The sequence below is a fragment of the Dermacentor andersoni genome, chromosome 3 (genome assembly GCF_023375885.2).
Source record: "Dermacentor andersoni chromosome 3, qqDerAnde1_hic_scaffold, whole genome shotgun sequence".
Classification (NCBI taxonomy): domain Eukaryota; kingdom Metazoa; phylum Arthropoda; class Arachnida; order Ixodida; family Ixodidae; genus Dermacentor; species Dermacentor andersoni.
This window is the reverse complement of record NC_092816.1, coordinates 8,366,532-8,391,351: the sequence shown is the minus strand read 5'-3', so window position 1 is coordinate 8,391,351 and position 24,820 is coordinate 8,366,532. Positions and strand designations below refer to the sequence as shown.

At 46.0% G+C, this 24,820-nt stretch overlaps 1 protein-coding gene across 3 annotated transcripts in view; it reads left to right on the top strand.

Moving 5' to 3' along the window:
- mTor (serine/threonine-protein kinase Tor) overlaps positions 1 to 24,820 on the top strand; it is a 388,261-nt gene that overhangs the window by 30,209 nt on the left and 333,232 nt on the right. For all 3 annotated transcript variants that reach the window (XM_072287059.1, XM_072287057.1, XM_072287058.1), the window contains exons 6-8: positions 796 to 921; positions 10,332 to 10,495; positions 23,343 to 23,405. In XM_072287059.1, coding sequence (XP_072143160.1) covers positions 796 to 921; positions 10,332 to 10,495; positions 23,343 to 23,405 — 353 coding nt within the window. The remainder of the gene's footprint in view (positions 1 to 795; positions 922 to 10,331; positions 10,496 to 23,342; positions 23,406 to 24,820) is intronic.

Sequence of the window (24,820 nt, the reverse complement as noted above, 5' to 3'; positions counted from 1 at the left end):
CAGGTTTCCTGGGGCCACAGAGAGCACGGCTAGCTGAACAGGACTATGTGTAGCTTTTCAGTGGTCCTGCCGGTGTTTTGCTTTTGGAAGAACCACTGTTGCATCTAACAACTTATTAAATGCATGCGACCACCGTTCACATGTCTAATCTGTGCAAAAAAGACAGTAACATTTGATATAAAAATGCTTTGGTCATCCTTGTTATTACCTATTATTCAATGCTGAAAACCACAACATAGTATTCAGTGTGACTGATAGTTTAGTGGAGTGCATTGACGGGCTTCTTGGTTCATACAGGTACAAGATCACACAAGAATCTCACTTTCTGAACATTTCATTCATTGCCTACACTACTGAGTAGGCTGTATTCAATTCGTGCTCCCACCTCGCCGTGCTGATGACTGCTGACGAAAATGCGGTGCTGGCGAATCAAGGGCGTGCAAGTGAACATTCGGAAAGCGAGATTCTTGCACGATTTTGACCCAGGAAAAAAATTTTTCAGTGCAAACAACAAAAGTGGGGCACCAGGGACAGGAAAGAGTGCTGAAAACTTGTTCTTATTTTCAACTGCCTTGATTGTACATTATGATAGATATCTGTATTCCTTTGCTGTGAAAAGTGTTCAGCCATACCTTCTGCTTTCTGTAGTTGCAAAGTTTTAACATAAAGCTTAGTTCTTGCAGTGTAACCATCTGTGCTTGATATTGAGGCGTTCTTCATTGTGTTGGTATTAGACTATTGGTATCAGTCTGCATGTTTACAGAATTTAATATTTTCCTTTTATTGTTCTACCAGGAAAAAAGGTCCTGTCTTGGATCCTGCTGTGTTCACATGCATCAGTTTGCTAGCAAGAGCCAACAAGAGCAGCATTGCCAGTGACCTGAAAGACCTTCTGGACCCCATGCTTAACACTGGCCTCAGGTTGATCTTCTATCTTAATTTCTCAAAACATGCCTCGTGCAATGGTTCATGGTAGTACAGTAAAACCTCGATATAACGAAGTTGGTAAAATTGGCAATTTGCTTTGTTATATCAGAATTTCATCCTATTGAGATTCGACCTTTCGTGCAAATAAGTACAGTTGCCGATCGATTTTTCTTACATGGAAGAGGGCCGCAGAATTTTCCAAATTATCGGGCTATTGAAAAAGCAGATGAATGAGAAAAATATTATGCAGATCCCACAGACAGTGGGAATCGATGTAAGCGAAGCTTTCTGGGTTAGTTGCTTTGATTGATGACAATTAGCAGTCATGTTGACGCTGAAACCTTAATTTCTTCAATGTTTACTCTAGCATGAGAGTGGTGAGTCGACTTTAAACATTATCTTGCATGCACCACTGCTGTTTGTCTGCATAGTACACAGAACAAACAGGGAGAGGTGTTTGCTTGAGGCGCTGTTGTGCGCAATATTTCATAACCTCTGAGTGAGTTAGCATTGTCATTGCCTCACATGGCACATCGCATGGTGGCAGAAGTATTAAACTTGAATTGGAATAAGCTTTGAATAATGAACACGTTTTTCAGGAAGCGTAGCAAAAGAAAGTGGACCAGGAAGACCCCTAATGGTGAAACAAGAAATGAAATTGACATCATATTTTCCGCTGATCCCAGCATCATGCAGTATGTAGAAGTGATAGGTAGGGTACAGCAAAGTGATCATAGGTTAGTGAGGGCTAGGATTCACCTCAACTTGCAGAGAGAAAGAGCAAAATTGGTCAAGAAGAAACAGGTCAACTTAGAGGCAGTAAGGGTAAAAGCAGACAAGTTTAGGCTGGTACTTGCAAACAAATGTGTCGCCTTAGAACAGAGAGATGATGAGGATGACATAGAGGTAATGAATGAAACCGTAACGAGGCTGGCTTCAGAGGCAGCAATTGAAGTGGGAGGCAAGGCACCAAGGCAACCAGTAAGCAAGCTCTCCCAAGTAACAAAGGACCTAATTCGCGGAGCTGTCAAAACTGATCAGCAAGGCGAAAATAAGTGATATTTGAAATTATAATGTCAGAAAGACTGAAGAAGCTGTAAGAAATAGACGCAGCCTGAAATCAGTGAGAAGGAAACTTGGCATAGGACAAACCAAGATGTATGCTCTGAAAGATAAGCAGGGTAATATCATCAGCAATCTCGAAGATATAGTAAAAGCAGTGGAATAATTCTATACATGTACTGACCTGTACAGTACCCAGGGAAGTGAGGATACCTCCATTAGAAACAGTAATGAACAGGATACAGAAACTCCTCTTATAACTAGCGATGAGGTCAGAAGGGCCTTGCAAGACATGAAACGAGGAAGAGTGGCAGGAGAAGAAGGAATAACAGTCAATTTAATCAAATATGCAGAAGACATAATGCTTGGAAAACATGCGGCTCTCTATACGAAGTGTCTATTGACTACAAAGGTCCCAGAAAACTGGAACAATGCAAACATTATACTAATCCACAAAAAGGGCGACGTTAAGGAATTGAAAAATTATAGGCCCATTAGCTTACTCCCAGTATTATATAAAATATTTACCAAAATAATCTCCATTAGAATAAGGGCAACACTGGACTTTAGTCAACCAAGGGAACAGGCTGGCTTCAGGAAGGGATACTCTACAATGGTCATATCCATCTCATTAATCAGGTTATCGAGAAATCCGCAGAGTACAATAAGCCTCTCTATATGGCTTTCATAGATTAAGAAAAAGCATTTGATTTAGTAGAGATGCCAGCAGTCATAGAGGCATTACATAATCAAGGAGTACAGAACGCTTACGTAAATACCTTGAAAAATATCTACAGAGGTTCTACAGCTACCCTAATTCTGCACAAGAAAAGCAGGAAGATACCTATAAAGAAAGGGGTCAGACAGGGAGAGACAATATTTCCAATGCTATTCACAGCATGCTTGGAAGAAGTATCTAGCTATTAAACTGGGAAGACATAGGAGTAAGGATCGACGGCGAATGTCTCAGCAACCTTCGGTTTGTCAATGGCATTGTTCTATTCAGCAATAATGCAGACGAGTTACAACAAATTATTGAGGACCTTAACAGAGAAAGTATAAGAGTGGGGTTGAAGATTAATATACGGAAGACAAAGATAATGACAAATCGCCAGGCAAGGGAACAAGAGTTCAAGATTGCCAGTCAGCCTCTAGAGTCTGTGAAGGAGTATGTTTACCTAGGTCAATTAATCGCAGGGTACCCTGATCATGAGAAGAAAATTCATAGAAAAATAAAAATGGGTTGGATTGCATATGGCAGACATTGTCAGCTGCTGACTGGAAGCTTACCATTATCATTGAAAAGGAAGGCGTACAATCAGTGCATTTTACCAGTGCTGACATATGGGGCAAAGACTCTGAGACTGACAAAGAAGCTTGAGAACGAGTTAAGGACTGCGCAAAGAGCGATGGAATGAAGACTGCTAGGCATAACGTTAAGAGACGGAAAGAGAGCGATTTGGATCAGAGAGTAAGCGGTACAGTCGAACCCAGCTATATCTAACTCGCAAAAAAAGCCTATCAGTTCGATATAGAACATAATTCGGTATAAGCCTGTTAAATAATTCGGTGTCACAAAAGCACATACCATTTATAAAATCACTTTATTGGTGAAACTAGCTTAGTTTCGCATGAAATAGTCTTGCACTTTCTTCTGCTTGGGCAATTTCGCTGCCTGTGACGCACGCACTTCTCCACATTTTTGAAGGAGTTGGGGCATCTGAGGCCGCAACCTTCCGCATTCGTGCAGAATCACCAGACTAGTGCGAGCGCATAAATCACTTTGGAGGGTGTGGACAAAGGACTCCCGTTGCTTTCCTCATCGTGCCCACTTTCACTAGTGCTCTGTACGATGTCGGCAATGTAGTCTTAGTTTTCGGGCTCTCCTGTGGTCGCGACACCATCATTTGCACTCACAAACTCGTCCACCGTTGATTTGTCAACAGCTTCTGGAAATTCTGACAGCTCGCTCCAAACTTCGCCAACACCGGCAACAGCTTCGTTGCATTTATCAGAATTTGCAGTCATCCCCGAGCACGCGGAAGCCGGCACGGCTGAAGCAATTTCGGATGAACCACTCATACACGGCCGTGCATACGCGTCGTGCGCCACGGGCAACGGGTCGCGAGTTTGGCTGCTTTAGCCCTAATCTTCCCCTTATTCTTCCTTCAAGATCGTGCTGAGAGTGCTCCTCGGAATCTTGCACGCTGCGGGGACATCCGACTTCTCACTGCCCCGATTTATGATTTCGAGCTTCACGTCAGAAGGCAAATTTTGTCGCTTCACGCTAGCCATCATGGCAACACTGCAGGAGAAGGTCCACAAGGCACACACACCATGAACCAGAAAAGCAGCGAGACAACTCGCACTTTCGCCATCTTGCACGACGAGGGCACAAGAGCCTCTGATTGGCTGCCTGAGCAAGCACTGCGGGCGAGCCAGGATGATATTGTGCAAGGGGGTGTCAACGGCTCGTCCGACGCAGCACGGTCATGGTAGGGAGAGCGGCTGGATGGAGCCATGCTGCCGGGTTTCCCCGGCATCGTGAGGGAAAGCCGACTTCTGGGGGCGCTTTTCCGCCGCTTGAAGTTTCGTATATCGGGAGCCGCTGCTATTTTTGTTCGATGTAAGTGTAATTTTTGCTATATATACTCATTGTAACTTTACCGTGTCCAGAAATTGTTCGATATATAGAATAATTCGATGTAAATGGGTTTGATATAGTAGTCGGGTTTGGCTGTATAGACAATATTCTAATTGACATCAAGAGAAAAAAATGAAACTAAGCAGGTCATGTAATACGCCGCTTAGATAACCGTTGGACCATTAGGGTTACAGAATGGGTACCAAGAGAAGGGAAATGCAGTCGAGGACAGCAGAAGGCTAGGGGGAGCGATGAAATTAGGAAATTCACAGGCACTAGTTGGTATCGGTTAGTGCAGAACAGGGGTAATTGGAAATCACAGGGAGAGGCCTTCGTCCTGGAGTGGACATAAAACGAGCTGATGATGATGATGATTATGGTTTTGGGGCTGTACGTGCCAAAACCATAATCGCCGTAGTGGTGGACTCCAGATTAATTTTGACACTGCAATAAACTTTCACGTGCCCCAAAATCTAATTCCATGTGCGTTTTCTATTTTGCCTCTGTCAAAATGCGGCTGGCGTGGTCGGGATCAAATCCGCAACCTCTAGCAATGCCATATCCGCAAAGCTACCGCTGCGGACACAGAAATGTTGATTTGATGGTCGACTGCTTCCATAGTGTCGCCTGGAACCTGCGGTGCGCTTTAATTAATGCGGCTCTGCTTCTGCACGCCCTGTGTAATTTGTCTGCTTGACATATTTGCATGGCATTTATTTTTCATAAATAGCAATGTACTGTAGCATACCTTGAACTTAAGCTTATACAGTTTCCCGCAACAGCTGTCATATAGTAGTACGGTTTTCTTGCCTTCTCACGTAACTTCCCCCCTCCCCCCCCTTGTATGGGAACTGCCTCTTCTCCTCCCTTCACTCAACAGTTCTATCTACGTCCTCTCTGGACTCTCATGTTAGTGAAAGGCAAGCACTGCAGTTTCTGCAATGCTTTTGAGGTGGTCACGGATAATTACAGCTCTCTAGAGGCTAATGTGGCGAGGCCCATCGAGCTCCAGAAGGCATTGTGCGCATTTGACACGGTGTGGTCCAAATGAGTTTCTCGTGTCGCTGTTCCTGTCTGACTCTCTCCTGTCATGTATACACAAACTCTGAACCACCCCCCCGACGCAGTGTGCCAGAGAGCAGCAGCCACAGCAGCAGCAGCAACAGCAACAGCAGCAACATCATCAGTGGGAAAGTCAAAGGAAGAAGCAAAAAATAAAAATAGCTTCGCTTTAACAGTTTGATAAATTTGGGAGTCGGTGATGTAAGATACAGTATCATGCCACGTATGTTGACGATGTCGTTCGGTGTTTCAAATTAAGCGAAGCCAGACACGCTTTCACGTGCACTCTGCTCCTCCCGGGTGATAGCGTCAACTGCACTGTGGAGTGGAGGGTAAGTTGCCGTGTGACTTGGCCATGGCTGCGCATCGCTGTAAGTGCAGCTGAACTCATAAGCAGCTGCTCACCTTGCTTTAGAGGTAATCTGCTGCGTATGCAAAGAGTAGGCGGGCCGAGATGCCGTGGCACCATGTAAGCGTCTTACCGTGCATTTAGTATTGGAAGTTGTGTAATCTCGAGTTTCATTGACACGTTGGAACAAAAGTCAGACGAAGCATTCGCTCCCCGCTGCTGGCGCTTTTCCTGATAGCGTAGTATGGGCGACGCTATCAGGAAAAGCACCGGCAGCGGGGAGCGAATGCTTCATCTACCTCCCGCTCGAATGTGTCGCCGAAACTCGAGATTACGCAACCTCAAATACTAAACGCGCGGTAAGACAGCTTACATGGGGCCATGCCGTCTTGGCACACCAACTCTTTGCATACGCGGCAAATTACCTCTAAAGTGGGGTGTGCAGCTGCGTATGCGCTCAGCCATGCTTACAGCCCAGCCATGTGCAGTCACAGCTGAGGCGCATGCCAGCTTACCCCCCACTCAACCCACTCGCGCGAGCAAGCACGTGCGGGAAGGTGGCACTCGCGAAGCCGGCATCTTTTTTCTTTCACCCTCACACACTTTCATTCACACCTAAAACACACAGGGCACGGGGCACGGTAGGATGTTATCACACTTGGACTTTATAGAGAAAATGATGCGGCTGCACTTTGGCGGTCGCTCTTGTTGCGTGGCACGTGATTTGAGAGATGCATTTGGAAACAGCCACTTGTAATTCACTCTTTTGACCACCTGTGTCTGCGGAAGTTTCCATTTATTGTCTCGACATGCCTTTGCAGCGGCAGTGAAATTTCATTATATTGAGGTTCTAAATATAGTGGAACCCCGTTCATACGTTTTTCACCGGACCGAGGAAAAAAAACGTAACAGCCGGGAAAACGCAACAGTGAGGAAAGCTCCGAAAATGAATGAAAAAAGTGCAGCTTCAGCTATAGACAATTTATTTCCACAAAGTGCGCTTAGAACTTTAAAAAGTCTAGAATGGTGGCTTGCCGTTTCTTTCGCTCGCTAGAAACCACCACACGTTTCTCAATAGCCTGGAAGGCCGCATTGCTGTCAGCGTCGCTGTGAGGTGCGACGTACCTGCGGAGGAGGTCCAGAGCCGCGACGGCTTCTCCAAAGCTAGGATTTGGCAACTCCCCGGCATCATGCGGCTCATGCTCCTCGTCGTCACCACGCCACGGCAATGGCAACGGACGAAGGAATATCCACAGGAAATGTTGCCCTCGTTGGCGTAATCATGCTAACGTGCTAACGATTGTTTAGTATTGCTGCGGAGCGCGCGCGTCCGAGCAGCCCGGTTGCGCGCAGCGCGGCGGGGTTTCGCAAGAAATGTAAACAAGAGAGGAGAGCTGGCCCGATAGGCGGAGCAACGCCATGAGCAACGCCAACTTCCGGCTTCCCTTTAGCTATAGCTTCACAAAGAGTGACGTCAGGGCCTCTCCCGAGTTTCCTTCCTCCATGAGTCGACCCGTCCAACAAACCATGCAGTGACCGTAAGCACAGTGATCATAGTGAGCACATAGTGAAAGCATTTTTCCCGAATGGCCACCTAGTGGCGGCCTCTTGAACTGGCGTGCGACTTTTTGCAGCCAGTTCCATAGCCAAGCCCGGCCAAGCCCGGTCAAAACTCGTCAAAAGCCAAAATGGCGGTTGGAGCGCGTTGTCCACTTTAGCCCAGGCGGGTTCGGGTTGCGACGCATCATGCGGGAACGTTTTCACAGCTATTACGTAACAGCGGGGTTCCTTATACATTGGATCCTATGGAAGCTATGCTGGGACCGGATGAAAACGACGTAGCAGGCCGGGAAAACGCAGCAGTGAGGAACGTAACAGCGGGGTTCTACTGTACATGGTGTTCTGGACAAGAGGCTATGAAAAGTTAAACACTTCCTTATAGTGAGAATTTCGTTATATTGAAGTTCGTTATATCGAGGTTTACCTGTATACTTAGTCCTAAAGCTCTGCAAATGCATCCTAAGTGAATGCAAAGGCCTTCACCAAGGCACTGTAAATTTTAGTTTGATGAAGAGGCCATGGAAAGCTGTGTGTGTTGTCAGATGTGTACCTGTCCCTGCAGTAGAGCACTTTAAGGGCACTGCACTTACCTTGTTATAGGAATAAACCTCTACTACAAATATTTTCCTATGGTTGCCATATTTCAAAACAGCTTGATAGAGACTTAGTCCTTGCAAGCCTCTCTGGCCGGTGCTGGCTGTAAAAAACAGTCATCAACTAATTTTTCGCATTCTTGCTTTTTCAGCTATTGTTAATCATTCAAACTTAACAGGACTGGCATGTTTCCATAGTTGAAATAAAAGGCATTGAAATTTCAGGCTATGAATGGCATTTTGTTCTGTTTTGAAGATACAGCCTATGCATGCCCCTGCCATTGTGCCTTGTTGCTAAGTGAAAGTGTTGCAATTTAAATCAAATACTGATCATGAAACAAGCCAAATGATAAAATTCTATTTTTAGCTTCCCGCCTGCTGTAGCAAAAATACCAATAAGCACGGAAGTTGCTTTCTGCATTCAAAAATTATGGCTGCTACCATTGCATCACATCATCAGCACGCCTGCCAGCTGCAGTTTAGCCCATTAACTTGAAGCTGCAAGAACTGGAAAACATATGAGATAAGCGGATTTTCGAGATAAGCAAAATCGCAGAAATAGAAGCCCGCTGGCTGCACATACACCATGTGAAGCCTATACAAAATGCTGCCAGTAATATTTTCGATCACTTTTGCTTGCACACATCAGCATCTGCAGGAAACGGCATTACAGGCACTGTATCAAGATAGTGTGCTTGCTACACAGTGAAAGACGATTGATCCTAATGAAATAATTGAAGCTAGTCTTCTGAGCATAAGCAGTTCTAGAAAACCAAAAAGCTGACTCTGCTACTTGCTGCATCATGATGAATTCCGGACAATTTCACTTCGAAAACCGAAGCTGAACTGCAGAAGAGTGCAAGTGACGCCACATTTTCGTCTCACCATTGCGCAACCATGAAGTGAGCGTCCTTATCAAGCCGCAATGTCGCTGTAGTGCCTTGGGCTCACATGCTGGCTTCTTTTGAATGCAGTGTATGGGCATACCGTGCCTGCTCAAAAGTGCCGATTATCTTGCTCAAAGTGACGATTAATACGCTGTGTCTACATTGATGTGTCACTGACAGCATCTGAAATGAAGGGGAAAAAAAATCAATTCCCAGCTCACCACTGCTACGTGAGGCCACAACAAAGTGGCAGCTGAACAAGTGTGCATCAGCGATGATAGACAGAAAAATGGGGGAAAGATAAGCAAGCAGCGCGGCCTGGCCTGCGTGACGTCTGGCTCGGTTAGCGAGCTACCATTGGGTGAAAAGGTAGTGTAATCAAAGCTGCTGATGCTGCTCCATTGCCTTTTTCCTGGTATATTCGAAGTCTAGATTTCTAGATATCCAGAGTCCAGTGCAAAGCCTTTTCACGATAAGATGTGAAAAATACACGTTGACACCATGGGCCGGAAAAAAAATTTCTGCTTAACCAATATTTTGAGATACCAAGGTTCTAGTTAACGAGGGTTTACTGTATCTTTCAATTTGCTCCTAGCATAGTATGGGTGATGCCTCGCTTGCTGTGCCATCACTGAGAAAAGCATATTTATCACTGACTGCAGCTGCATGCAATGGTAATTTTTTGCAGCAAATCTGACACAGTGTGCTTTTCAATGGGAGTTGTGTATGCAGTTCATGCTTCTTTTCCTCTTAAAACAAATGCAAAAATGTAATGTGATGAAGTTTTGCAGCTTTGTGTGTGTGTGTGTGCTGTTTATGCACACGCCCGCACACATGCCCCCTAAATGCACTCAAATACATATACACAAACACATTATTTATTTCTGGTAATGAGTTCACAACTATTTACAACTAAAGTTTATTTTAGTAGCTATATATATATAGATTTTTTTTGTTTTTTAGGGTGTCAGAATTGAAAGATGCAGTTGTCATTGTAACCGTCAGTCACTCAAATTAGTATTAACATAGAGCTTGTTAGGTTAGCTATTGTGCGAATTGAGTACACTTCTTAAAAGGAGCACAACAAAACAAGCAACCATCCTGTTTTTCTTTTTTTCTTACCCTTTGGACACTGGTCCTAACATGCAACACTCAGTAAAAAAAAAAGGATGTCTCGTATCATTGAGGAAAAAGGTTGTGCCACATGCCTCAGCGAATGTGCCTAATGAGTGCATTGCTCTTTGCAGTCCAGCACTGACAGCTGCCTTGCAGGAAGTGTCTCTGCGCATTCCCCAGCTAAAGCGAGACATCCAGGATGGCTTGCTCAAGATGCTGTCCTGTATACTGATGCAGCGTCCACTCAAACACCCTGGCGTGCCGAAGCACATGCATGCAGCTCAGCCAAATCCAGGTCTGCCTCCACTTTTTTCCCATGATGGGAGGTCACGGTGTTTGTGTGGGCACTGTTTTGCGCTCTGCTTTAACCCTTTGAAGGTTTTAGCCGTACATGTACGGCGGCGGTTTTCTGTCCCGCAAGGTCTTAGCCGTACGGGTACGGTTCCGACCCTCCGTTTGAAATTTCGCGCGATAATGACGATGCGTGCTCACCGAGAGGTGCTGCCACCTCTTAGCACTTACAAGATGCGTTTGAAATTGTTGCTACCTTCTTGGGGAGATAAACAGAACTGATTGTTAGCTTCAGCGCGTCGCCCAGACTGCGGCAACGCCCCTTTGGCGGTTTCGGTTTTGCCGCGTGATCGCAACGGAGGTGCGCGAAACGTCAATTTTTTCTTTTTCGGCACTTTCTTGCAGGGCGGTGGAAGTTGATTTCCATCTTGATTGGCGCTGCTCTTAGCTTGTTTATCAGCGCCGTTCGCGAGGTATTCTCGCTCTCAGTGGCAACACGCTTTCGCGGTTTCGGTTCTGCCGCGTGATCGCAACGGAGGCACGCGAAACGTGCTTTTTCTATTTGTCGGCACGTTCTCGCAGGGGCGGCGGAATTTGATTTCTATCTTGATTGGCACTGCTCTTAGCTTGTTTATCACCACCGCTCACAAGGTATTCTCGCTCTCTGCGGCAACGCGCTTACGCGAGGGGGTGGCTCAGACCTCTGCCCAAGGCAGCCGCACACAGAGATGTCGTGTACGCCAACACAACTCCTCGCTCCAAGAGAACAGACACGCATTTTAGGTGTGCAGATTGCGATAAGGCGCTGTGCATTTACCCGTGTTTCAAGGAGTACCACGCTCGGAAATACTAGTGAACATTTTGCAGTTCCGAGTGATGCCGACACCAAAATACTGTTCCTAATTATTTTTTACTATTTATTCCCGACTTTATACATTTTGTACATTCAAGATCCGCAATAAAGTAATTTGACCACCGGGGAAAGTTTTTTCAAAATAATTCGACCCTCAAAGGGTTAAAACCTCTTAAGCTTGCTGTTACAATCGACACTGGGAAAACTGCTTCCTTTTGCCACAGCTTGTAACAGTAGTTGACACTCTCACGTCTAGCCTAGGTGAAACAAAATTACTATATTAGAACTGGCTGGAAGTAGAACAGCCGACTCAAAACTGGCCAAGGGAGTCTCCAAGCCACGCAACTAGTCTCTGCTTAGGTGAAGACAGATGCACCACATGCACCACAATTGGTGCTGGTTTCTTTCTTAGTTTCTAATATAACCTCGAGTTACCATTTGATGCAATGATGCAATTGATGCAGCGTGAATATCCATTGATGCATAGGCAGACATACATTAATCTGCAACCACTACTAAGCCTAATCTATGGTCAGGGTTCTCCACTCAGTGGGGCTGGAGAAAATGCTACTCGCTGGTTTTACTACCCACTTCCCTGGTGGACTGCCTGCCCGTTCGAGGGGGGACTTGCCGATTAGAATGGTCGATTTGGTCACTGTTTCCAATTCTTCTTTTCCGTGATCCCCAGATGTTATTTTATTACTTAGGGAAATATTAGGAAGAAATGTGAAGCAGAAGTTGAGGTAATCATGCTTTTCTAGTGTGCTGTCAACAGCGTACTAGAAATATAAAATGTGCTAGGAGATATCAGAACTTCAGATAGCTCTACCACTGTATTTCGCAGTGCACAAATAAAAGCAAAAAAAAAGTACGCAAAATGAAAAAGAACTGGTGTCCTGATTTGTTACTGCTTCCACTTACACACAGGAAGCGCTCCAATTGGCTGACAGATTTGAACTGCAGGTGCATATTTTGCATGTATGCTGGCAGTGGCGAGCTGTTCATTTTCTTGCAAAATACTTAAATGCACCATTCAAAATGGTACACTGGCTATATCGAAAACACAAAGGAAAAAAATAAAAAATATAAAGCTGATTTACGTGCGTAACAGTTCAACCACCAGCAGCTTAACTATTGTTACTGCTAGAAATGTGCTAAATTTTGTTGCTTTTGTGTTTTAACATTTTACTTCAAGACGTCGTAGTCGAGACATAAAATTAAAGCCTGATCACTGGCGTGTTGTTGTGGGATTCTCACCCGTGCTCTTGGGACAAAGGAATGACAACACAGTAGCGCAAACAATCACAAGGGAATTTAATTGCACCTTTCATAGACCTGCTAGCCGAGTTGCTTTCCCCAAAACATGTCAATGGGCGCGCGACAAATCGTGGAAGTCGGACTCACCGCGACCGGATAGCGAGTGAATATGTTCGCCCCATGCTGGATCCCAACACCTGGTCGTTCGCGCGTATGGTCACGCGAACGGTGGCGCGTTCGAACGAGCCCTCGCGACACGGTCTCATAGAAGCATGGATCGGCACACGTGCGGCACGTCCGCGCTGCTTGCCGACCTCGAGCCAAACAGAAAGCGCCTTCTCCTTTCCGCGCCCAAGTAACCCCTCCATTAGGTGGCGTTAGCAGCGCAACACCTGCGCCATCTCTCATACTGCGCTTCAACCAGACCGACTGCCGCGGCCATCAGGCCACGTGGCGAAGCCGGATTACAGGAGACGGGAGCTATGCAGGAAAACAACATATCAGGGGACGCGTGAGAGTCGCGCATCCCCACATTGTATACCACTGTATTGCATAGCGCATACAGTCGACTCTCGTTTCAACAGGCCCTGATGATCCCACAAAAACGTCTGTTTTATCTGAAGTCCGTGATATCTGAGACACCTCACTTCCGAAACTTTTGTCGCGATGTTTAACAACTTTATTGCAAAGAGCAAGTGACAGACATCCAAAGTTAAAGAAAAAAAAGAAAAGTTGCAGTTTTCACCTGAAAGGCGAAGCATCGATTGTGATAGAAAATTAAGCAAGATAAGCGCGGCAGCAGCAGCGACCGAATTGAACTTCGTGCTGTCTCTCGCTTGAACATAAACTAAACGTCGAAAGCGCAGCACGTACGAAGCTACCGGCACTAGGTGCACTTTGTCCACATCACTGATCGCTTTCAAGATATGGCACCTGCGTGGCCACGCTGTTTACAGTAGCTACCGAAGTACAACCGTAGGACCCCTCCTTCCTCTTTCCCTCGTCTCACCCCCCCGTGCCTCATTGGCCTTTCACGCGAAAGAAGAAGGCGCATTTCGTCCCGCTTTCCTCCCTCCCTCCCTCGCATGCAGGATATTGAGCTGCAATCATCGGCTGACCCTTGCAAGTCAGTTGCGAGCCCGTGTCGACACGGCAATAGTGTGCTTTATACGTCCGATTTTGACAAAAATCGCCGCTAATTTCGTCTGCTGTAGCCGATAGTCTATCATAGCATGGTCCATTAAAAGCGAACTTGGTGAAATAATAAAATGGGTAGAACAAACTAAGGCTGAAATATGGCCTGTATCTGAAAGTCAGTTCTACGCAGGTTTATTGTAACGAGTGTAGGTTGCATTGTATAGCAATGAACATATAGCAATGATAATTGCTCAGACAAGTTTTGATGATTCTTGTGTGAAACTTCAAAGAAGCGCCTCAAGGAACAAGAATGAAAGTAATAATTAGCTATATTTAGTACAAATACTGAGACTACGAAGAATATGAAATATGCAAAATATCCACCTGGTCCTTGGTTCCCAACTTTTGCAAGTCAGATAATGCAAAAAAAAATTAGTACAGCCGAAACCCGCTGTAACGAAATCTCACCGCAACAAAGTATTTTCGGATCCCCGGCGAACAGCCATAGCAGTCAATGCATTACCTATCTCGCGACAACGAAAGTTTTTTGTATAGCAATCCCTCATTAATAAAATTTTCTGAAATGACAGTCTGCAAATGATCTACTCACGTAACACTAATTGTGTCCGGAAACTGCTCAAATGCATTCGTTGTGCACTTAAATTGCATTAACTACTGCCACAGCACACTTGCGTGGCTGCCGCCATCACTGTTTACAATAAAAAAAGCCTCGCACCACCTCATGACAGGCGACAGCGATGATGATGGTGGTCGTTCGCCCGTCTCAACGGGTGACTGCGCAGTGTCCGGGATAAAAATGCAATTATTAGTATTTAAATGATACAAATAAAAAAAAGACAAGAACTGTAGGCGATCTCGCAGTGAGCACATTTTATTTAATCCTGTGTGCCATCACAGCATGTGCTAAATGCGGAGTGAAACGCCTGCGTGCGTGGCAGCCAAATCGACATCTACTACACGTGAAGGCTCCGTTAACCCGGATGACGCTTTAACAGTGGGCTTTGCGTACCGCCGCACATGGTTGTGTGCTCAGTGTCGTTGGTGCTAGAGTGCGTCAATTGTGTGTCTGTGTGCCAATCGGACCATTTGCTTTGACAGCCTGCTAAGATGCCGCCTCCAGCCAAAAAGAGGAAATTTATGATACTGCAGGATAAGGCTGCAATTATTGCCCAAGCTGAAAAGGACAGGAAGAAAATGGATATCGCCGAAGAATTTGGAATTGCGTGCAATTCGACGTCCAAGATTCTGAAAAACAAGGCCTCCATCCTCGGCGCGCTCGGAAATGGTGTGAGTGCGAAGAACAAAACGGTGAGCGCTGCGGCATTTCCAGACGTAGACAAGGCGGTGTTTGCATGGTTTTGTGAACAGCATGCCAACTAAGTGCCGCTGTCTGGCAAAGTTCTTCAGCAGAAAGCACTGGATTTCGCTTGCATTCTCGGGCACGCTGATTTTAAGGCTAGCCCTGGCTGGTTGAGCCATTTCAAAGCCTGCCACGACATAGTGGCCAAAGTCTTTTCTGGGGAGGCAGCAGCCGTCAACCCTGTGACAATGTCGTCATGGCTGCTGGCCAACAAAGAAGTATTGGACCAGTACAAGCCCTGGGATATTTATAACACAGATGAGACGGCCTTATTCTACGAGATGCTGCCATCGAAGACCCTGGACTTAAAAGGCCAGAAATGCCACGGGGGGAAACACAGCAAGCGGCGTGCCACAATTTTGTTGTGTACTAACATGGACGGCACAGATAAGCGGCCGCTGCTTGTAATCGGCAGAAGTAAGAAGCCCCGCTACTTCAAGGGAAATCGTCGGCTGCCCATATAATACCCCGCGAACCTGAAGGCATGGATGACCCGGGCCATATTTAGCAGCTGGCTCGAGACCTTCGATACAGACATGCGGAAGGCAGGCAGATCGGTCTGCCTTTTTTTGGACAATTGCAGTGCCCATCATGTCGATGACGTGGAACTGGGAAACGTGCGCTTGGTTTTTTTCCACCGAACTGCACTTCCGTGCTGCAGCCACTGAATCAAGGTGTCATGCGTAGCGTCAAGTGCCGCCTACAGGGAGAGGCTGATTCAGCGTCTGCTGCTGAACCTCCAGTTGAAGCGTCCCACCGTAGTGGACATGTTCATGGCGCTTGAGATGGCGGCCGCCGCGTGGGTTGCGATGTTGCCAGCCGTGATAGCTAATTGTTTTAAACATGCCGGCTTCATTGCCACTCGGCAGGCATCATGCGCTGATCCAGTGGCATCGCAAGAAGGTTCGCCTGAAGGTGCACTAGTTGACAGTGCTGACGGCGCAGTGCCACCATCGCTGGCCCACGCATAGGATGAACTTTCTGCCGTGACAGATGGTGTTCCGGATGGCCTCAGCATTGATGAGTTCGTTCGTGTGGAGGAAGGTGTTGTCGTGCATGAAAGGATGACTGATGAGGTCATCATAAGTAGCGTTTGCCAAGGTGCCGATGACGCCGACGACCACCAGACACCTAATCATGAGAGGACTGCGAACCCGCGGGATGTGTTGAGTGCCTTCGACGTAATTCATTCATTTTTCGGTGAGCATTATGACAACGTGGCAATGGACCACTTTTTGCAGTGCGAGTCGAGAGCAGTAAAATTGCTGCAAGGCAAGGCTCGGCAAAGTAAGCTGACCGACTTTTGGCAATAAATTTTTTTTTTGCAAGCCAATTCCCAACCCGTCTTTTCTGCCTCATTCTCGCGCTAACGAAATTCCCGCAAAAGCGAAACGTATTGCTTTCCCCGGCGATTTCGTTATTGCGGGTTTCGACTGTACGAAGATTTCCTGGCATAAATACTTACCATAGTGATGCCATGCTATGAGGGAAAGCAGTTGCTTTGCACATGTGAAAACAGGTAGTTTCCTATTATAGTGGGAGCATTTGATTTTACTCATTGCAGCTAGCATCTGGATCATTTTTTACTGTGTTTTTTAGGCTCACAAAGCATTGTTTGTTCAGGCAAGTCGACTGTGCTCTTGTGTGAGTGCGCTTTTGCTTTTGCTCTTTTACATCACACATTTGCGGTACTCTGTGCTCGTTGCACTCCTAGGATTATCCGATTAAACCAGTGTACGGTCAAATATGTCGAAATTAAGGAAAGCTTGAAGCAATTACATACTACATACATCTGCCGGGACCAGAGGACGAATCCGAATTGTCTGATTCTCCAAATTAACAGGGCTCAAATTAACGAGGTTTTACTGTATCAAAATAACACACACTCATGAGCATGTACTCTCGTTTGAGACATCCGTAAAACAGCCTATGTGTTGGATTAGAAAATTGAGAACCAGAAAAATGTTTCTGTGTCTTCATCGGTGCTGTCATTTAAAAATTATGTTGCTGAGTCAACCAAAGTGCAAATTTTGTGTCTTTCTTTTATTGAAAGAGTGCTTGGAGCACTGGGGGTTAGCTTCAATGATACTTACAGTCGAAGTTTTATTTTTCCAGACTTCCCAACTGGCAAAAATGAAATATGACAAAGATTTAAAGGTCAGTCGTCATTTCAGAAGCTGCATGATGTTGCTAGTACAGTCAAACCTCGATATAATGATGGTGTACTTGCAGCGCAAAGATTTGTTAAATTGCAAATTTCATTATTTGGAGGTTTTAAAGTTTCAGCAGTAAAAGTAATTTCACAAATTCTTAGGTCATTCCTGGTGGATAGTATCTCGTCAGTAAGAACTTATAAACAAATTGCAAAAAGGTCGAGGCATAACAGCATGGTTATGAGCGCCAGTGCATGTGGTGGAGATCGTGCCAAGAGCAACGCATTCATTTGGCTCACAGCGACTGAGGTCTGGGGGTGTCACATCATGTGGGGCTGTAAATCTTGGGACACCATGGCTGACCACGCTTAATGCTCGCAGGCGTCACCAGACGGCACCCGCAAATAAAAAAAAGTACAGTAAAACCTTGTTAAACCGTACCCGCTTAAACAGTAGTAGCTTTGAAAGTAGTAAAGTAAAATCCCTGACTCAGCGGCCATTGAACATAACGTGTTTTGTATCCGCATAGACCGTACCAGCTAAATTGTGTACACATCGGTTAACACGTAGTGTTTCCACTTTTCGTCGCGCAAACACGGCGGTGCGTCGTCTCCATCGGGCGGCCCGGCAGAACAACAAGCCTCGGAGATCGTAACAACGGCCTCCAAGTGCCCTGTGCGTTTGCGCGTGAAACCACATCAATATCAACCTCATTTCGACGCCGTGCCAGAGAGCATTGTGGTGTCGTGCAAACAAGGACTCGCATCATGCCGAAGCTCGGATAAAGAAGGCGCCAAGTGCTCGGCATTTAAGAAAAATTAGACATTATTCGTGTTATCGAATGTGACATGAAGAAGTCGGCACTGGCATGCGACAGGCATCTGCCGTTGACTACGGTGTGTGGCATTTGGAATGGGAGGAAGTTGCTCGGCAGTGCTGCTGTGACCGCGAAGAGATTTCGGCTACAAGGTTCGACTTTTCGCCATCGTTGCCTCTGTTGTTGCCGAAGTGTCAACTAGCGACAGTGATGAGGACGACACGGAAAGCAACAACACGGGTGATTCAGGCCCGATAGTGGCAGAAGCTGCAAATTACGTCAACCTCATGAATGCAATTGTTGCGACGAGAACAGCACACCGCAATGAAGAAGGCGATCCGTGACTTCTGCAGGGCTACCGCCTGTGTACAAGGAATACATGCAACGAAAACGAGGAATCTGCCGTGCGAGTGTTTGCCGAGAAGAGGGGGCTGACTGAAAAGGTGATCCTGAAGATGATCACCCTTGGCTGCATGAGGCACTTTTGCCAGTTTTTTAATGTGACAGTGTTAAGGAGCTCGTGTCGCAGAAAAGCCGGTGTCGTCGGCGTCAGCGGCGTTGGCCGTGAGCGATAAATCCCAGAAGGCACTTCATAAATAAAAAACATCTTGCAAGATCGGCTGGTGGGAATCGAACTAGGGTCTCCGGAGTGTGAGACGGAGGCGCTACCACTCAGCCACGAGTTCGATCGTTCAAAACTGGACAAAATCGCCTCTAGTGAATGCGGTGTTGCCTTAGAAACGTGCTGTAGAACGTACCGTGCCGTATATCGGTAATTATGACCATGTAAATTGCAGAAGTCGCAGTTTCACTAGTAACGAAGTACGTTTCTGCTACATTTCTTCTGCGCTCTGCGCCCACGCAGAGCCATCTTGCGGCAAACACAGAAGACCCCCTCCTCGCAATGTACGGCACTGCCCCGATACGTGGCACGCCACTTGCCCCATGATCGCGTCTGCCTTCATGGCGCTTCGCAGCCTGGCCTGTCGCGTGCCGATGGCGACATTTGGCTCGCGTAGATAGTTTGAGTAGGCGGTGCGAACGGGGTGCGATAACGCTATCGCGTTCCACTCTTGAAGGCGAAGCTTAAGCGTCCTCCAATTTTTTTTCTGATCATGTCGCTAAACAGAGACAAAGAAGTTGCTAAATTTTCACTGAATTGTGCTGCAAGGTTGCTAAAATCGTCGTTAAGGGACACTAAAGAGAAAAATTATTTCTTCTGCATCGGTAAATTACCTTTCTACAACACCAAAAACACGACTCTCACCTACGATAAGACTCTTGGAAAGCCAGAAAAAGCGCAAGAACGAAAGACGGGTGGTGACGCCTCCTTGACTTTCCCACACCTGGTCGCTGTGACGTCATGGATATTTATGGCGTCTTCTAGGGCCTACCTAATTATATAGCGGTACGTATTGACTACATTGCATTCTAAAGGAACCAAATATTAAACATAGTAAGTTTCGGGAACCTTTTCTCAGCCAATGCGACCCAAAGGCTAAAACATACTTTAGAATCACTGGCATCACACTGACAGGCCGGCTTAGGGGTTTCGGCGTGGAATTCAAATACTGATACTTCGACCTTCATTTTCTCATCTAATAATGAAACTAGTATTTTGAAATGACTGCCTGCAGGGTTCTCAAACAATGCTTTGTTAGTCTAAACTGATTTATTGTTTCGCTTTAATGTCCCTTGAAACTGTCCAGTTGACATTTAAATAACGTAGGTGGTTTGGTAAACAATAAGATAAGCAAAGTATGCATCTAGCGAGACGTTCTACATTTTTTCATTGTCCGTGCAGGTGAAGAATCAACAACAAATTTACCACTAGGTTGAAGAAAGCTTTAACTTTGCTAATACATCTACAAAACAATGGATGATGATAGGTTACATGATGATGTTTACCCTCAGATTACAAGGTTACAAGTCCAGCACAGTTTAAGATAACAGAAATAGTTCTAAGACAGTGGTCCAAACTTTCTCTGGCACGCAAGGCCTTAAGGGCTTTGCTGAAGTTTTTAAGGACATGCGACTTACGCGACCATCTTTGAATGTTGTAGCGCATAGCATCGCGTTACTGTGTGAATTTTTTTTCTTTTTTTTTTTCTCTTTTCATTCGCTTTACCCCTTTCCCCAGCACAGGGTAGCCAGCCGGTACTTACACTGGCTAACCTCCCTGTCTTTCCTCCCCTTTTGTCTCTCTCTCTCTCGGGCAATCTGACTTTCATAGCACAAGAAATCACTTGGTCCACTTTGTGTTAGTAAATATTCCAGTGTTTGGCGCTCATGAGAGATCTCTGGCAAGCACTTGTTCATGTCGTTATCATGGCAATGTCAGTTATGTAAACTTTGTACAGGCCACTTCTTGTTTTACTTGAGAGCTATGTGCTGTATAGATTTGCCTGAGAGCCCTGAATTCAGATTCGTGGGAGCTTTGCGTCAACAAACCCAGCTGCTATGATGTGTACTCCTTTCTACACTTGATTTGTCGTATTCTTCACCTGCTGATTCTGTGTTTCACCATAAAATTGATTACAACTGGCAATAATTGTTACAGTTTATTGCTACACTGGCTAACATCCACCAATTCAACATATCTAGTGAAACTATGGTGTACAGTCACCAACCATTTATTCGGACCTCACGGGGACTACGGAAATGTCGAATAAACAGGTGTCCGAAAAAACAGATTAAGAAAAAAAAAAAAGAAATCCTTCATTTCCACGCACTTACTCGGGCTCGCCAGTAGGCTTGAAGAAATCGTGAATGCGCCATTGCACGCTGTTCCGTTTATGCGCAATCAGATAAGCCTGAATCTCGAAGAGGGTCATACGGTCACTATAGGCGGCTGAAAGCACAGTCACTGATTGTTCACACTCCGCATGCGACGGCAGCGTAGCACATGGTGCGTCATCTTCCAACTTGGAGTCATCGTCCGGCAGTGCAGCAGAAACCTGACGAATGATCTCGCAGTCATCGAGTTCTGCGCATGTCAGTACAGCAGTGCCAGCACCTGTGAAACTATCAAATGAGACGGTGTCCGGAATCGCAATGCAACCACTGCGCAGGTCTCAGCAGAACATTTTAGGCTTCAGTAGGAAGCACATCGGAAGGCGACAAGTCCTAGGCCTCCCGGCACCCGCTTCCGGCATTTCCTAGCGCAGTCTGTGCGGGCCCTGTCGGCGCCATTAGACATTTGACGCAATGTTTCTGTATGCCGCGTTGGATCACCGCAAGCTCGACACAGCACACAAAGCAAACACCACCACGGCGTCACGTCAACACCAGTCGCACAAACGAAAAACGTGGCCTACTCGCAGCGTCGTGCACGAAGGAACAAACAAGTCAGCTGCTGGATTGTCTTGACATGGCTTACTAAGCTGAGACTGGAACTGCTGTAGCAACTCTATCGAACCAGACAGAAACGATGATGATGAGCGGGGATTTCCAGTAGCGCCACTTCGTGGGGTAGCAAGGAGGCTCCGCTCAAAACAAAAATGACGTTCAGCAAGTCGAACCATACACCGGTCAGAGTCTGTGCATGGTGCTCTCGATCGAGTTGGCTCAAGGAGTGTCCGAAAAATCAGATGAGAGGTTGCAAGGTCTCCGAACATGCGGCAGTTGTTATACATTATGGTCTATGGGGAGAATGGCGGTGCCGCAAAGCAGACCGAATAATCGAGCATGTCTGAATTTTTGGAGTCCGAAAAATCAGTCGGCAACTGTACCACAGTGTTACAAACCATTTGAATGGGTTTCATCAAGAATTTAAAAAAAAGTTAGTGACATTTCACTTTGTGAATGTGGGTTACGTGCAATCGTATGGACATCGCGAACATGCGCAGTGAGCACCATGGCATCGAAGCAAAAACAGAATAGGCGCGAATGGGGTCGCGGCTGCTACATTGACCTCAACGGTGCAATGCCTGGTGTGCCACAGGGAAACTGCAAGTGCTACACATGCAAAGAGATGCCACGAACATGCACGGCAAGCACCATGGTGTTGAAACACAAGCAGAAAGGGTGCGAACACACCTGTGGACGCTACAATGATCTCAACGGTGCAACACCTGGTGTGCCACAGGGAATGCACAAGTGCTACAGATGCAAAGAAGAGAATTGCGAACATGCACAGCGAGCACTGCGGTGTTGAAGCACAAATGGAAAGAGCACAAACATGGTCGCGAAAGCTACATTGATCTCGACGGTGTGACACTTGGTGTGCCACAGGGAAAGCGCATATTGCTAAAGCCCTCAAACTTCATAAAGTAGCGACACACTTTGAAGAGTGCCACCTCCTCCTTGCATGCTCTGGCCGAGGCCGACTCCACGTAGCTATTGGCCTAATGGTATCACGTGGGTCTTCGCGCCTGTTGTTGCCACGAATTCCTTGCTTCACATATAGTAACAGCAAACAGCAGTGGGAAGATGCCGCAGAACAAAAGTGAAAGCGGCAGTTATGCGTGTAGCTCTGCTGACAAGCGAGCAATTTCTTTTTGCCGTGCCTTCAACTAGGTGGCAGATAGTGCGTTGTTGAAAATCGATAGATAGTGCTTGTCATTTTCAGTATCCCCTATTGTCACTTCTGCACTACCTTATATCATGTGAAACATGTCACGCCAATTAAATTCTACTCTGGCAACATGGGAGGGAGTATTCTGTAAATCCACCTAGTGGACATGTCCATTTCGTCAGCTTCTGAAGTGCTGATTGGCTGGGGTGCCTGTCCTCTTCTGACGCGTTCTTCAGACCAGCCACTCAGTACTTCAGCAGCAGACAAAATGGACATGTCCACTAGGTGGACACTTACAGAATACCCTCCCTTCTGTGTGCATTGCAAAAGGCCTTCAGGTTCTTACAAAATGTAGTGCCCACCCTCTGACAACAGCAACAACCTTCAGCTGTCTTCCATACTGTCTAACTCTGTGACCCTGATTGCAGCACTCAAGTCCTCAGCCATAGTCTTGGTGATCAATTTATGGCTGAGCAGAATGTGAATGCAATTGTGTGTTTATGCAGAATGGAACAAATATGCTGACTGGTGCCATAATGTGGACTGCATTGAAACTCGCGAAGCATTAACTTCTCTCAGAATTCTGTATTATCCAGGCTTTATTTACTAGTTTGCTTTGTTTACTAGTCTGGCGCAGCAAAGCCTAAGTTGCTTTCGCGCCAATAAACCCAATTTAACTAACTAGTTTGCTTTGTACTCGTGTTTGCTTAGTTGTAACACTTCGTGGACATTTTCAGAAACCACTGATGTTGCAACCATTTCTCTCGCTTTGAAGACCCTGGGTAGCTTTGACTTTCAGGGTGAGTATGGAAATGTGGTGTATCTTCTGTGTACCGCATTTTTCCCGCACATAACCCGCACCCCCAATTACAACAGCCCGGAAAGAAAAAAATATGTTTGAATCTGTATGTATATCCTGTGGAAGTAACTATTTACAACAGTGCTCATCTCTTTCCAAAGCGATCTTCATTCATGGATGCATGACTTGACCGTGTATCTTTGGCCAGCGGCTCTGCTTCCCCCCGCTTCCCCCTCTTTGGCATAAGCCTCTTGCTGATAACCTTCAGCTTTTGCTGTGCTGTAAAAGATGGCTGTTGAGCGCAGCTCATCATGATCCGAGTTCTAGTTCACCAGCACCACATGCAATATTTGCCGACTCCTAAATACAAAATGGCAACCTGTAAAGAGGAGGGGAATGGATGACCACAAAAAAGGGGAGAAAGGAGCTTCAGTACGCAAGAGTGGGAAGAAAATGGGGTTCTCTAGGGGATAGCAAAACTTTTACGAAGAACCTTACTTTGAAGTGTGTGGCATCATCACAGAAGCCACACTTCAAGGTGAAATTCACATGTAATCCCCACCTCGCCTTTACTGTTACGATTTTTAAACTTTGGTGTGGGTTATACGCATAGAAATGTGGTAGTTGCAATAGAACTGCATTGTTTAAAACTTTGCTAGGTTTTGATTTCAAGCAACCTTTTAAGATGAGCACCTTGAACCCTCTCAGAAAAAAGAGAGCACATGTTTAAATGAGCTAACAGCATATTGTGAACAGCAGAGACAACAGGACAAGATACAAGAGGGCACCGGGCTGTACACTGTGTTGAACAGAAACCAATTAGCCCAGTTTCAAACTGAGCCAACAGCATCCTTTTTCATGTGTTTTGCAAATGCAGCATTTCCCTTTAAGGAGACACTAAAGGCAAATATAAAGTCAACATGGACTGTTAAACTACCATTCCAGAAACCTTGCAGCACTTGTTTCATGCCAAGAAATAACAAAGTTTCAGAGAAAATGATGTCTGAAAGGTGCGAATACCTTTAGCGCAATTTAAATCGCCCTTCCCTATCCGGGCAGTGGTGACATTGTGTATACTATCTCCGCCCTTTACAGCCATCCGTGAGTAAAATGGCACCCTACAGATGGCGCTATGGTTTTTTGTGCATAGAGAAAGCGAGCCAAGACATTGTTGGATTCAGTGCTGCAGCTGCTTTCGTTTATGTGGCGTGGATCATTTGAGCATCCCGCAACATCACGTAGATGTGGAAATCATTGCTACTTGCATTTTATGGGAGTTTTGCGAGCCAGCAAAACCAGCGCAGCCGTACGCGATAATGATACTACTGAAACGCGAAGGCGCGGTCAGTGCAGAGTCTAATGAAAACGAAACCTTTCAACCACCCGCATCTTCATCAAGGGTAACGTCAATGAGAT